General features: G+C 57.2%; 7 protein-coding genes across 7 annotated transcripts; 5 read left to right on the top strand and 2 right to left on the bottom strand.

Moving 5' to 3' along the window:
- Nucleotides 1-114: 114 nt before the first annotated feature.
- BAUCODRAFT_125082 (uncharacterized protein) lies at nucleotides 115-1,095 on the top strand (the record flags this gene model as incomplete). Its single annotated transcript, XM_007681277.1, has 2 exons — nucleotides 115-258; nucleotides 331-1,095. 2 exons carry the CDS (start codon nucleotides 115-117, stop codon nucleotides 1,093-1,095), a joined length of 909 nt encoding a protein of 302 aa, XP_007679467.1.
- Nucleotides 1,096-1,390: 295 nt separating this feature from the next.
- Nucleotides 1,391-2,493, top strand: BAUCODRAFT_150562 (uncharacterized protein; the record flags this gene model as incomplete). Its single annotated transcript, XM_007681278.1, has 2 exons — nucleotides 1,391-1,555; nucleotides 1,618-2,493. The coding sequence occupies 2 exons, from the start codon at nucleotides 1,391-1,393 to the stop codon at nucleotides 2,491-2,493; spliced, it is 1,041 nt and encodes a 346-aa protein (XP_007679468.1).
- Nucleotides 2,489-5,228, bottom strand: BAUCODRAFT_36871 (uncharacterized protein). Its single transcript, XM_007681002.1, has one exon. It carries the CDS (start codon nucleotides 4,981-4,983, stop codon nucleotides 2,668-2,670), a length of 2,316 nt encoding a protein of 771 aa, XP_007679192.1. The 5' UTR covers nucleotides 4,984-5,228; the 3' UTR covers nucleotides 2,489-2,667.
- An 84-nt stretch (nucleotides 5,229-5,312) lies between these two features.
- On the top strand, nucleotides 5,313-6,203 carry BAUCODRAFT_125084 (uncharacterized protein; the record flags this gene model as incomplete). The annotated part of the gene is made up of 1 exon (XM_007681279.1): nucleotides 5,313-6,203. One exon carries the CDS (start codon nucleotides 5,313-5,315, stop codon nucleotides 6,201-6,203), a length of 891 nt encoding a protein of 296 aa, XP_007679469.1.
- Nucleotides 6,204-6,271: 68 nt separating this feature from the next.
- BAUCODRAFT_232309 (uncharacterized protein) lies at nucleotides 6,272-7,585 on the top strand. The gene is made up of 2 exons (XM_007681280.1): nucleotides 6,272-6,411; nucleotides 6,536-7,585. Exon 2 carries the CDS (start codon nucleotides 6,752-6,754, stop codon nucleotides 7,547-7,549), a length of 798 nt encoding a protein of 265 aa, XP_007679470.1. The 5' UTR covers nucleotides 6,272-6,411; nucleotides 6,536-6,751; the 3' UTR covers nucleotides 7,550-7,585.
- Nucleotides 7,586-7,620: 35 nt separating this feature from the next.
- Nucleotides 7,621-9,150, bottom strand: BAUCODRAFT_125086 (uncharacterized protein; the record flags this gene model as incomplete). Its single annotated transcript, XM_007681281.1, has 1 exon — nucleotides 7,621-9,150. One exon carries the CDS (start codon nucleotides 9,148-9,150, stop codon nucleotides 7,621-7,623), a length of 1,530 nt encoding a protein of 509 aa, XP_007679471.1.
- Nucleotides 9,151-10,452: 1,302 nt separating this feature from the next.
- On the top strand, nucleotides 10,453-13,693 carry BAUCODRAFT_76471 (uncharacterized protein; the record flags this gene model as incomplete). The annotated part of the gene is made up of 7 exons (XM_007681214.1): nucleotides 10,453-10,587; nucleotides 10,647-10,664; nucleotides 10,719-10,832; nucleotides 10,901-11,793; nucleotides 11,852-12,280; nucleotides 12,334-12,525; nucleotides 12,577-13,693. The coding sequence occupies 7 exons, from the start codon at nucleotides 10,453-10,455 to the stop codon at nucleotides 13,691-13,693; spliced, it is 2,898 nt and encodes a 965-aa protein (XP_007679404.1).
- Between the last annotated feature and the right edge of the window lie 210 nt (nucleotides 13,694-13,903).

Consider the following 13,903-nt stretch of genomic DNA (forward strand, 5'->3'; position numbering starts at 1 on the left):
CGGGAAGGCACGCTAGCGCATAAAGTGGACCGTGCATAATGTATACACACAAAGACGTGAGCTTCGCGTACATAAAACGATCAGTCTACGATATACCACGAAGAGCATCGCAATATGGACTTCGCACTCCAGGAGTTCTGCGGCCGCTTGGGCAGGCTGACTGCAGAGGCTGACCGACTGAGGGACGAGCGCGGGAGGCTTGAGGCACGCAAGGCGGCGATTGACGAAAGGCTCGCAGAGGTTGATGCAGCATCCAGGGTTCGTGTTCTCGATCGTTTGAATGCGAACTCTGCTAGTGCAGGTGGCCGGACTCAGCTGACTTTCGAACAGGACCTAGCGAGCTCGTACGGTGCTTCTGGGCCACGCAATCAGACCATCTTACCACATCAAGGCGACCGGACATTCACAGCTGCCCCGACACCAGCAGACACCACTCGGTTCTCTACACCATCTAAGGACGTCGAAAACACAGAGCCAGATGGGGATAACAACATCATTGTTGCCTCGCCCAAGCCGAAAGGCACGCTGGTCGCGTCTTCTAAAATGATACCAGGCCGTCACCCGATTCTGCACGAGCTTTACCCTACCATTGTCAATCTCGACGGGATATGGACCGAGATCTGGTGCGGCCGGTGCTCGCTAAACTGGAACACAAGAAGTCAAACCTACTTTCACGGCGTCGACGGTCTACACAATCACTGGATGCAGGCACACAAAAGCGAGCTCCATGACAGTTCGCTCAAAGCCTGCCTCAAAGAAGCTGGACGCCGCTCCGTCTCCGATATCGATGGCACGAAGATGAAACTGGGCGAAGCCCCAGTCGACGTACTAATCAAGCCTCGCGGACTCGACACTTCCTCCAACCGCGTTCATGCCAGGAAGAGCATCATGCAGCAGGCTGAGTCGCCGCCGCAGGTTGTCACGTTGCATGACACTAGCAGTTCGAAGAGTGCTGCCAAAAAGATCACGGAGTATGAGGTCTTCCAAAACTTGGCGGCGGAGGCGGAGGCCTCTGCTACGCCGAAGGCGAAGAGGCAGCGTACGAGCGCGGGACGTCCATCCTACTTCAATGGCGGAAGGACGATGAGTTTGTGAGTTAGAGTAGTATGGGAAGTGGGTGCGCCGCATCGGGTTCCGTTTCCCCGGACAGCGTAGCACATGTTACACGCTATTTTATGAATTGATTTCAGGGAAGGCGCGCGCAATGCAAGGTACCGGCGTTTGTAGCTGTTACCGCATATGGGTGGTGGCAAAGAAATAGCGTGAGCATTAGGAAGGCACGAAGCTTGGCACAAACCACTTGACCTCTTAACATGCCACAGCCCAACATCTCCCACCCCTACCAACATCGAAACTCCTCCGCTCCGCACCGTGGTAACCTCGAAACAACATGGCTCAAAGCCGTGAGGAAGCTGAAGACGGCATGGCACGCCTCCTGGCGAGGGCTAAGGAGCTACGAGCGGAGTGTCAGAGACTCGACACTGACATTCTAGGCCTGCGTGTACGAAAGGCGAAGGCTTCAGAAGGCCTCGAGAATGTCGAGGTCCAGTACATGGTTGGCGGCACTCTCCACTCTCGAACCGATCTGATTGCTAACATATCCCGACTCGATTGCAGAGTCTAGCACGCTCGTTGTTAGCTTCAACAGAGCGTTCAAGCATAGCTGCTACAACTCCGCAGGACATTACCGTACTTGCAACTACACCGACGTCCGCACGCTCTGGCCACCCCACCCCGTCCGCCGCTGCAATCGACCCTGAGGATGATGCCGCAAGCGTTGTCATTGTGGCCGCAGCCGAACGCACCAGCACCGACGACACCCAACCCGACGCAGCCTTACAGTCGACCGTGACCGACAACTCGATCATCCACCAAAACTTCCCCACCGTCGTTTACTACGACGGCGTCTGGAAGGAGCTCTCATGCGGCTTCTGCTCCACTAACTTCAACCTCGTCTCGCGGCACTACTTCCAGGGCGTCAGAGGGCTTCACCAGCACTACCTGCACACGCACAGAGCCGATCTTAACGACTCCTCCTTAAAGTCGTGCATCCCGCATTACCGCCGTCGCAGCGTCTCCGGCGCCGATGTGGCGCTTATGCGCGCCGGGCTACAGCCAACGGACGTATCAATCAAGCGGCAGAAGCCGGATGGTTTGCAGGAGAATAGTACCACCAGCGGAAAAGGTAAAGGGCACAGCCACGATCAACAAGTAGCCCAGTCGACGCAGAATCAGGCTCCGCAGAATATGAATGTGAAGCTCGAGCGTGCTGAAGACGATCCGATCAACGATGGTAATGCGGCGGCGTTGATTGCGCTCAAGCTCCCAGTCAAGCAGGTGACCGAGTACGAGGTCTTTCAGGGCCTTGAGGCAGAGGCAATGGCGGCCGGGCAATCGGCGGGAAGGAAGAGGAACAATAAGAAGCGCAGGATGCCAGTGGCTTCCTATCTGGACGACGCTGAGTACTACGATGGTGAGGAGATGCAGTTCTAGCGCTGACGCATTACAAAGTCCGCAGCCCGAAACACGATGTAGCAGTACTTGGACAATGAGTCTTGGCAGCTTCTTGGTTGATTGGTTCTTGCGCACTGGGCGAAGACTCAGGCATACATAGCTTGACATACACTCACCTCGCTCAATCACAACGTCTCCCACTTTGGAAGCTACTCAAAGCAACCCCCTGCCCCCCGCCTCCCCCCAAAACACAGCAACCCTCCAAACCTTCCTCACCAACCCCTCCGCCTCCTCCCTCCCCATCACCGGCTCAACCTCTTCCACAATCTCCCTCGCCCCGCGCTTCCCGTCCAGCCCGCTGACCACAACATCCACAAGCATATCCTCCTGCACCCCCAAGTAATCCACCACCCGCTTCACCACAAGCGGTCGGATCTGCTCTTCCAGCACTTTGGGGGTGAGGTAGCGGTAGTTGAGGGGTGTGGCGAAGAGTTCATCGGTTTCCGTGGGGATCTCTCGAGCGAGGGCGGTGCGGAGGCGTGTGCGTTCTTCGTCCGTCATGTCGCCCGGTGCGGGGACGGTGGAGAGGTCGGTGAGGGGTTTAAGGGACATGATCTTCTTTCTGCCGCCTGAGCCGGAGGCCAGAGCGGCGTCTTCCTCGTCTTCGAGCAGGCCTTCGACGTCTGCTAATCCGCGCTTGACACCCACGCCGCCGGGTCCGGTAGCAGTAGCAGTAGCAGGAAGTGCACGCGATTTCGCCGCCGAACCGAGCGAAATCTTGAACCCCGCCGCTGCCCCAGCAGTAGGCTGTCCGGCTTTCTCATCCCCACTCCGCTCCACCAACCCATCTCCCGCCACCCCTCCACGCGCTTCGGCCTCACGGCGTCTCTCCTCTGCCGCCTCCCTCTCCTCCAACACCCGATCCCTCTCATCCTCCCTCCCCTCCCTCTCCCTCCAAACCGCCCGTTTCCTCAACCACGCCCCACGGTCATGATAATACTCCTCCCTCCCCTCCCTCGCCTCAACATCATCATCCCATTCCCTCAACCTCCTCTCCAGCGCCTCCCGCTGATACTCAACCGCCCGCTTCTCTTCCTCCTCGCGTTGCTTTTCCCGCTGATGGGCTGCGGTACGGGTGCGCTCGCGATGAGTCCACCGGCGTTCCGCGTCGAGGTACGCCCGGTGGAGTTCCTCGTCTTTCTTCGCTTGGCGGCGACGCTCGAGCTCACTGTCGCTCTCTTCTGCATCTTCGTCGGCGTCGCGGGCGGAACCGTTGGTCGCGCCGTTAGGACCAACGAAGGCGACCCCGTTGGTGTAGTCGGAGGGGAGTTGGGTGCCACGGAAACCTTTGGGGCCGACTGGCGCACCTTGAACGCCTATTTGGCTGCGTGGACCAACGGGGACGCCGTTTGCACCGCCGGGTGGAGGGGAGTCGCGGGCGAGTCTGGAGACGGGGGCGGAACGTTGGCGCTGGAGGGTTTCTAATTCTTCTTCGTGGCGAAGTTTCTCGATATCTTTCTGATGCGAGCGGTTTCGAAAGGATCGAATCTCAGCGGCTATTGTGGGTCGCATCTCGACGGGTATGTCGGATAGTTCGTCTTCTTGTGACACTGGGATGGTGACGGAGTCTGCGTTGGCTACGATCGAATCGCCGTTCTGCATGTGGATGTCGCCGTTTGCGTCATGTCGACCGTTGGTAGCCTCTGCGTTGGCGGCGAATGCGCCGAGGTTCGAGAGGGAAGCGATGCATTGCCGCATATCCTCGCGACAGCCATCAATGCGGAACTGTCTTGCGTCGGGGTCTTCTTTCCGCCTGCCCTTCCACTCGCTAATATACTCTTTACTTTGATCATCGACCACGACGAGGAGCTTCGTCGTCTTCACCTCGCCACTATCATCTTTCTCCGCTACGCCATTCTTCATAACAGGCACCTCCACCCCACCGCCAAAGATCTCATTCGCAGCCTCCAAACTGTCCACATCCTCGTATTCCGCAAACCCGAACTTGCACTTCCTGTCATCCGCATCTCTCACTCTCGTCCACCGTCTTAGCTTTCCAGCACAGCCGAGTATACTCTCAATATGCTCATCGCCCGGCGTACCGTCTCCCAAGCCACCAATAAAGATCGTCCGCGCAACCTCTTCCCTCGTCGGCGGCTGTAGCGCCATCATACTCTCTCTGACAGCCGCACGCCTCTCATCGATATCACCACCCCTCCCTGCTCCACGATCATCTCTGGCGCCAAGTCCAAGCCGACTCCGTCCGCCCAGAGGTTCGGCGTTACTACCTCGCCCTTCTAAGCGACCTCCACGACCTCCTCCGCGCATGTCGTCGACTTGTGGGGCCCGGTCCATGCCAAAGTGGATGACAGGTGCGGTGGGGTTGAAGCCTGGTGGCATGTTGGGTGGAGGCTGGAATTGTGAAGGCATACCAGTGGGTGACTGTGCCATGCCTGGTGGTACGCCGAAAGGTGTTTGGCTGTAAGGGGGTTGGCTGGGGTAGCCGCCTGGAGGGCCGTAGTAGGCCATGTTGAAGGAGAATGCGATCGGGCTGTCAAGAATCTGGGCAGTGAGTCTTCTCCCCTTTTCTGAGTACGTGGAAGGTAAGCAACACAGATTAGCGCATGGTGAGCAGCTCGAAGCAGAAGGCACAATATCAGGCAGGATTATATACGTGCGAGTCAGTTGGTTCGTCGCGAAGTCTTCGTTTGAGTTGTGAAGCTCCATGTTCGATAGAGGAAGTCGCAGCCTGAGGCAGATGTGCTTCGAAAAGCTCCGCCTTTGCATCTCCTTCAGGGCGCCGCACGCGACACACACCACCATCTTCTCCTCCACCACCTGCACCTCCGTTATCTGAGATGGAGCTGTATAGAGTGGGGGAGGCCTTCCTCCGCTCACCGCAGCCATTGCTGCCCTTCCTCGCGCCAGCGGCATACCAGCGAGCAACCGGGAGCACCAGAGTCGCCAATGCAGTCTCACGGCATTGCAGGTCACGACCCATGCAGAGTCAAGCATCACAGCCCTTCAGCACATCCCTCCGGCGCAATGATCCCGCCCCAGCAGCAGCCGCCCGGGAGCCTCAAGTCAACCACAATGGGCCATCACGGGATTCATCCGACGACACCATCTCTCGCCTCCTCGACTCCACCCTCGACTTCACCAAGGGCACCCCCGCCGCCCCTACTTCCCGCACGTCCCGCTTTAAATCCTCCTCCGCCCAAGCCGAGCACAAAATGGACTCCTACCGGCCAAGCTCCTCAAACAGCAGCCTCGATGACCTGCTGGCCGCAATAGGCAACCAACCTCCTTCACGAAACCGCCAATCTACACCCTCATCCCGTGGGAGCACGCAGAGTACATACATGTCCGACGAAGTGACACGCATGCTCGACCCAAGCAAGAACAACGCCTTCCTCTCCCCAAAATCTTCATCGCGTGTAGGAGGCCCACCCCAATCCATCACCGCCCCCCCAGCGGACCGCACCCTACCCTTCAAACTCGGCCCGAGCGTCGGCCGGACCGTCACTGTAGACAACAATAGAGGGATGGACGTGGGTCGCGCGTTCAGGACGCTAGAGGTACAGTGTGCGCGCAACAGCGTGCGGAAGGACTTTATGCGGCAGCGGTTTCATGAGAGAGGAGGGTTGAAGCGGAAGAGGCTGAAGAGTGAGCGGTGGAGGCGACGGTTCAAGGAGAACTTCAGAGGGATTGTGGCGATGGTTGGGAGGATGAGGAAGCAGGGGTGGTAGGTGAAAACCATTTATGCTATGCAATATCCCTCTGCTAGGCGTGGATTGTGCAAGGAGTGTGTACACATTACTCATGTACATGGGATGTTACCCGTGTACACGACCGTTATTTGTGTATACAACCGTTCATATACACACAAGCATTACATGTGTGTATAACCATTACTTGTACACACAACCGCTATTTGTGCACACAAGCATCGATTGAGTACGTTACCTTTACGACATAGATCTGTTCGGTTCTCGGTATGGCACTGTGATATGCATATCCCATGCTCATGGCATCCAATTGCTTGTCGCTGTTCACACGCATTCTGACCTTGACAAAGTAGAGGCGCCAAGCCTGCTCCTGCAACATGCGGCTAGACTGACTTCGACTCCACTTCCGCTGCTCTTGTACCCAGCCGCATCCGCGTCCACCACAACCAGACTTCAGGCTCAAACCAACCAGCCACACATCAAACCTGGTAAGTCTCTCACACGTCCTGCCTCAACTGTCCCATCTTTTCCCCCTAGAACACACTCCTCCGTCCACTTCTCGCGCAAACATGCCCTCCCTAACATCCCACCTCCTCCACCTCTCCCCGCCCTCCCTACACGCAGCAACGCATCACCCCTTCCTCTCCCTCGCCGCCACAGCCTCCGCTCCCCCCGCCCTTCTCAAACACTGGCTCGCCCAAGACAGGCTATATGCCCTCTCCTACCTCTCCTTCGCCGGCACCCTGTTATCCCGGATTCCCATGCCGACCCACGCGGAAAGGGAGAAAAGTCTCGAATGGCGGGCCGCGGACCTGATCATAGAGGCGCTGGTGAATATTCGGAGGGAAGTGAGACTGTTTGAGGAGACGGCTGAAGCGGAGGGGTGGTTGGAGGAGATTTGTGGGGTTGAGGCTAGTGTGCAGACGAGGGCGTATCAGGATCTCTTCGCGGGGGCGACGGCGCAGGGGCGGCCGTTGATTGTGGGGTTAGTCGTGCTGTGGGCGACGGAAGAAGTTTATCTGCGTGCTTGGCGGTACGCGAAGGGTAAGATGGACCCCGGTGTGAGTGATGGGGAGAAGGATGTCATGCAGCGGGTGTTCATTCCGAATTGGAGTAGTAGGGAGTTTGAGGCTTTTGTGCGGAAGCTGGGGGGTTTGATTAATATGTTTGGCTTGGCTTGTGAGGGTGAGAGGGAGGAGCGAGAGGAGGATGGGGAGGTGAGCTGGCAGTGGAGGGAGTGTGAGAGGGCTTGGGGGCAGGTGCTTTGGGCGGAGACGCACTTTTGGCCGGATGTGGGGGGCGAGGTTAAGGCAAACGGTGCCGGGAAGGAAGAGGTGGAGAAGAGGAAGGGCGTGTTGAAGAAGTAGCAATCCGGATTAACATACGAACGGAACTACACTACCTTGGAATTAAGCCACTTGCAAGCAAATCTTACGGCTCAGACAAGATCCATAAACCCGATCTCCTCATCCTCCTCACTCCCGTCATCCTTCTCACCCTCTACCCCAACAGCCAAATGCTCAAACACCACCACCGGCCCATGCTGTGCTTCAGCCCTCTCCCTCTCCACATTCTCACCATCATAGATATCGCCCAACCGCTCCAACACCATCACCCTAGCAAATGAATCCACAAGCTCCGGCTCAGTGATGAACCCCTTAGCCAGCGTCTCCGACTCAGCATCCTCGTAATACCATTCCACTGCCTCAATGGGGATAGAGATAATGTTGATATATTCCGGATGGATGCCATAAGATTTCTGCGCCATAACGATGGATTTTAGCACTGGGTCGGCCCGGGAGGTTTGTTCTTGATCGTTTGCTGCGATGAGGTCTTCAAAATCTTCCAATTTCACGACGGGCAGAGCCTGGTCCTGGGTCAGCATGCCGATGAGTGCGTTATCATCTTGCATGAAGTGCGAGATGGTCTCGGCGGGACAGCCGATAGTGGAGAGGAAGTCCCGCAGACCGAAACTAGGATCCACGCCGTGCGCAAGCACGGTCAGAAAATCTGCCGGCTGGACATCGTGGCAGTAACTGACCATTCGCGTCGTGAGCGCAATCCAATGGATGATTTCTAGAAAGTCAGTAGTACCCGCATGCTGCCGGAACTCGATCGTCCCCTTGCACGTCTGCTGCCACGAAGATTTTGGGTAGAGGTTCTCGAAGTTGTAGGCTGAATTATGCCCGCACGTCCGCTTGTTCCTGAGGTACTTCGAGCGCGGCTTACTGTCGTCCACACGAGAAATGGCGGATAAATGTTCGTAGCTCTGCGTGCGTTCAATGATGGACAGCCATTTGAAGAGGATGTCGTGGTTGTCGCAGGAGCCGTTGTTGTGGAACCACCAGGAGGGAGGGATATGCCAGACCCCTGCGGGTCCACCGTCGAAGTCGTCGCCTTCTTGCCATTCTGCGGGCCAGGCGATGCGGTTGGCGGCGTGGATCTCGTCGGTGCAGCGTTCGAAGGCTGTGGCGAGTTGGAGGAGGTTCTTGCTGGTGCGCAAGGGGATGCGGTTGCCGGCGCCGCAGCCGACGTGGACGTGGAGGCCTGTAGAGTGGTTAGTCAGGAAGCGGCAGCCGTAGCTTTCTACTCGCGCGAGGGCGTTGAGGACTGCTCTGATCTGGTCTTGCCAGTTGTCGGTCAGTTTGAAGATGGGTGAGCAGATTTCGATGGACTCCGGTGGCCAGTGCCAGTGCTCTGGGATCGCTTCCGTCTCGGCTTCGGAAACTTTGACATAGTCCTCCTGCACCGTCCAGCGGTCGTAGGGGTTGCTTGGGTGGATTCGAAGAGCGTCGGGTTCGTGGCCAGTCGCAGGTACGCCGGCCTTCAGCAGTTCGTCGTAGAGGACGGCCCCGGCGTTGCGCTCATCGTAGACTTCGTGGACGGGAGTGGTGTTGTCGAAACAGCCTTCGGGCCAGATACAGATGAGTTCGAGCTCGACGCCGAAAGTCAGGTCGAGCGGCGCCATGGTTCGCTATGTGGGTGTATGAAACGGGTTTGGAACGAGTGACCGAACAGCATCTATCGAGGCTTGCCTTTTGGGCGAAGCCTTCGTCATGGCTGCGACGATACGAGTCCTTTGAGTTCATCTCGGAAGACAAAGGATGAAATGAGTGTTTAAAATGAGAGTATAAGATAAAGGGACTCAAGAGCAGAACAATGAAGCACGCCTACGCTGAGCATTGTAAGGTGACCCTCCTGGGACAGCACGTCGATGTTCTTCGAATTGGGGCAATGGGAAGCTCGAAGATGGAGCAATCACGCTATCTCATCGCGTGTCAAGACTCCGTAGTCGCAACCAGATGGTAGACAGTAGGAGGCGCCGAAAGGCTAGGCGAGCTTATAAATGCCTGCGTTTCGTGTCCGTCACGGTGTGATGCTCGGTCGATGGCAAGATTGCATGAGATCTTGCGCTGTTGGAAACTTCCCCTCCGTGGTGAGATTCGTGTCGAAGTCATTCGGAGGCGTCAAGGCCCTGGGTGACGATCCGAGGCCATGGTCTAATACACATAGATCGAGGCTGGACAGAGATGCAGGGGTCGCAGTCGAAGACGGCCAATCTGTCATTTAGCCTCGGCAAGATGGCGCATATTGCATAACATCCTCGGACTTCGCTGCGGATAGGCCATATCATCCTACGGAATGGACCGGCTTCCCAGAGACTGCACAGGATCCGTGCCCTTGTCGAAGCCCGGGCAAGCCTTCGTCCCTCGAGCGTGCCTGCGTTGTGGCGTCCTGCACTGCAGCGTTGCTACACTCTCCCCCGTGCGGTGACGTTGGCTGGTTGGCAGGTAGCGCAGGCATTGCCTTGCTGACATATGCATTCTTGATTACAGGCCCGTCACGCAAGCTTGTTCACGCTCGGACTACAACAGACAGGAGGTTGCAAAGTAGATAGTGAATGCCAGCGACTTTCGAACGAGATGCAGTGGAGGGTGCACGGACTACGTCGTACAGTTTCGAGGCTAGCGCGGTGTGGAGAGGAGCCGAATGGGCCGAGCGATTTGGGCGGCGGAGATCAGCAGGCGTGTGTGATGAATTGCTTGCTTGCTGCTCTGCGGCACACGCTGTACCTGACATACCCTTACCACCCGACTTGCGCCGATATTGCGTCGATCGCGGGGCCGTCTGGCTTGCAGAAGGGCAGTTAGGGTCTGTATAAGCAGACATCAGCGATGCATGCGCGCGTCCCGGTGTTTTGCGCGTAGATGAGGGATTCGCCTACCGCTTCCTCCATCCGCGCCCCGTTGCCTCGGCTGTCTGTGTCGAGATGGATGCATCTCCAAATACCCAGCAGACGACGCCAAGTAGCGCGACCAATCCGACTGGAGCGGGTGCCATACCCAGCTCGCAGACTCCAGGCCACCCATCGTTTAGGCGACAGCGTGCCAGTCGAGCTTGCGAGGTGCGTCTCAACAGTTTGCGCACAATGCGGGCATGCAACGAGACTGACCATGACTGTAGACGTGCCATGCGCGAAAGGTATAGGACCTTGCACGCTATAGCTTGCAAAGTGTGTATGCTTATAATGGTTAGGTGCGATGCGATGCCGCCAGTCTCGGAGTTCCGTGTACCAACTGCGTCGCCTTCTCCATCGAATGCAAGATCCCCGCGCCGAAGAGGAAGAAGACGGGAGGTAGCAAGAAAGATGTCGACAGGTGCGCATCAATGCAAATCTACATTCTGAAGGGCAGGAACTGATGACTGTGTCCAGTGAGCGGCGGGGCTCATATACCGACACCGGTGCGTCGCCGTCAGCTCGCAGCGATGCCGTCCCGGGTCAACGTGAGATTGTTATGCCGCGCCAGCTCACGCCTCGTGGCTTCCAACCCGACGAGATCGGCATGAACACTAGCTCTGGCATGCCGGACACTGAAGTCACGGAGGCGTACGCGAGCCAGCAGCATGTCAACAACGGCACCTACGTCCAGTATATGAAGCCAAAGTTCGCTCGAGCACCCATCAAGGAAGCCGGTCGCGTTGCGTATTTGGGCGAGTCTAGTAACCTCTCTCTACTTGTGCAAGATCGCCACGGCACGACGGATGTGGTCCACTATCCGTTGCCGGAGAATGTTCGCGGCGCTCGAGCGCGCGTGAACGAGCTTGACAATGTCGAGATAGACATTCTCCACCAGCGCGGCGCCTTCCTACTTCCGCCACGCCAGCTATGTGATGAGCTGGTCGACGCTTTCTTCCGTTGGATTGCCCCCGTGGTTCCAGTCATCAACCGCAGCAAGTTCATGCGCCGCTACCGAGACCCGAAGAACCCACCGTCTCTCTTACTTCTTCAGGCCATCCTTCTCGCCGGCAGCCGGGTATGCAGCAATCCGCAATTGATGGACGCCAACGGCAGTACTACTCCCGCAGCAATGACTTTCTACAAGCGCGCAAAAGCTCTGTACGATGCCAACTACGAAGATGATCGCGTTACCATCGTACAGGCGCTCATTCTCATGGGTTGGTATTGGGAAGGGCCGGAAGGTAGGAACCGCCACCGTGGAGAAATCGTCACGCAGGCGCGGTCTGATGTTGCTGCAGACGTCACGAAAAATGTCTTTTACTGGAGCCGGGTCGCGGTTATCGTGGCGCAAGGATCTGGTATGCATCGAAGGTGAGCCGATTCAACCATGCTGCAGTATCATACGCGCCGTGCGGCTAACTTGGTATAGTGTCGAAGGCTCCCAGCTCTCCCGAGCAGACAAGCGACTATGGAAGCGCATATGGTGGACCCTCTTCACCCGCGATCGCTCCGTTGCTGTCGCGCTGGGCCGTCCTGTCGGTATTAACATCGAAGACAGCGACGTCGAAATGGTGTCTGAAGACGACTTCATCGACGATGAGGGCGCGACAGCGGGCGAATTCGCGCCCGATCCGATCCACGTCCAATTCTTTTTGAACTACGTCAAGCTTTGCGAGATCATGGGACTCGTCCTAAGCCAGCAATACTCGGTCGCGTCGAAGGCACGAAATTACAACGCGATCGATTTGACGCACTCAGATATGGCACTGGCCGACTGGCTGCAAAATTGTCCGCCAGAGGTCCGGTGGGAGCCGCAGAGGCATCATTTCTGGAGCGCGCTGTTGCATTCCAATTATTAGTATGCCGCAGCCTCGTGTTGAGCAATGCCATGCAATAACTGACATGTTCTAGCACCACGCTGTGCCTTCTCCACCGGGCACACATGCCTTCAGCCGGAGCACCAGAGGCGCGGCCGCTCAACGGCTACCCTGAGGAGACAGCTTACCCCTCGCGAACGATTGCGTATCAAGCCGCTGGTATGATTACGAGCATTATCCAGGAGCTGCAGAATCATGATCAGCTGCGGTTTACGCCTGCTTTCATGTAAGCTTCCACGTCTTTACCATACCGATGAGCGCTAACGGTAGTGTGAAGCGTATACTCGCTCTTTTCGGCACTGATTATGCACGTCTACCAAATGCGCAGCTCTAACCAGTCTATCGTCTCCGCCACGCAGCAGCGTCTCACCACGTGTATGACTGCATTACGAGATGTGAGCAAAGTCTGGCTCGTGGCAAAGATGGTGCACACACTTTTCGAGTCAATTCTGGGCAATAAGGTACTCGAGGAACGTTTGCAGAAGGCCGCCGGCCGTCGGCATGGAAAAGGTAAACAAAATGGATACAGCGGGCAACGGACGGCGAAGAATACACCGCCACCGGGCGTTCAGCAGCAAAGCATGCCGCCGACAAGCGATGCGCACAAGCGCAAGTTCGACGACATGGAGCTGGGCTATGCCAATGGACCTCCCTCCGGCGCGCAGATGAGCTATGAGCGAAGTCGGCCGCAGAGTCCAGTCATCTCGCCGAATCGAGAATTATCTGGCCAGCAGCAATTGCCCACCATCTCAGCAGGCAGCCCCAACATCCGCCAAAGCACCGATGCGTTCATGGGCACGTCAGGCTCTCGAGTCAATACCAGGCCTACAACGCCGTTTAACACGTACAGCTACCCCGGCACACCACCTGATCTGTTCCTGCATACCAGAAATAGTCCGAAGATTAGCGAGGATCTGTGGCAGAATTACGAGCCTGCGCAGCTCTTCCCGCCAGAGGTGAATGGGATGGGATTCAGCGTGCATCAAAGCCCCGACGGCGTTCCCGTCGACCCAGCATTACGAAGACTATCGCAACAACAACAGGCGAGCGGGATGGGCATGCAGCAGGACGGCGGTGCGCCACAAGCTCAGATGCATCAGCAACAGCCGCCGCAACTGCCCACGTACCACCCGGACACTCAGGCATGGAGTCACCTCCCAAATGAACAGATGATGCAGCAGCACGCAGGGGCGCCTGGTGGTGGTCGGCCGCCGCTGCAGGACGATCAATGGTCTACTTCCACGGGAACCGGACCGATCGTCCCCACGACGCTGAATGTGGGCGATTGGTTCGAGTTCTTTGGGATCCCTAATGGGGATTTGGCGGCGTTGGGTGGGGTGCAGGGACTCGCGGCGCATTTGCCGCCGCCGAGTAGTGGTGGAGGGTATGGGTAGGAGCTGCGTTGTTGGGGCGGCGCATCGTTCTGTGCGCTGTGGGAGAGAGGAGCGGGTGATCTGGGTTCCGACGCAGCGCTGTTGTACGTTTCGTTGAAGCGAAGGAGTTGGCTTTATTGTTGGCACATCATTTCTAGCACATACCGCACGGACGCTTCGGGCTGACTTCGGCACACTTGTGCCTTGGCCATTCGTGCCTCTCTATGCTTT

This window comes from Baudoinia panamericana (assembly GCF_000338955.1).
Source record: "Baudoinia panamericana UAMH 10762 unplaced genomic scaffold BAUCOscaffold_11, whole genome shotgun sequence".
Classification (NCBI taxonomy): Eukaryota; Fungi; Ascomycota; class Dothideomycetes; order Mycosphaerellales; family Teratosphaeriaceae; genus Baudoinia; species Baudoinia panamericana.

Bases quoted from the DNA above. Each gene is read 5' to 3' on its own strand.
- BAUCODRAFT_232309 (XM_007681280.1), top strand. From the start codon at position 6,752: ATGCCCTCCCTAACATCCCACCTCCTCCACCTCTCCCCGCCCTCCCTA.
- BAUCODRAFT_36871 (XM_007681002.1), bottom strand. From the start codon at position 4,983: ATGGCCTACTACGGCCCTCCAGGCGGCTACCCCAGCCAACCCCCTTAC.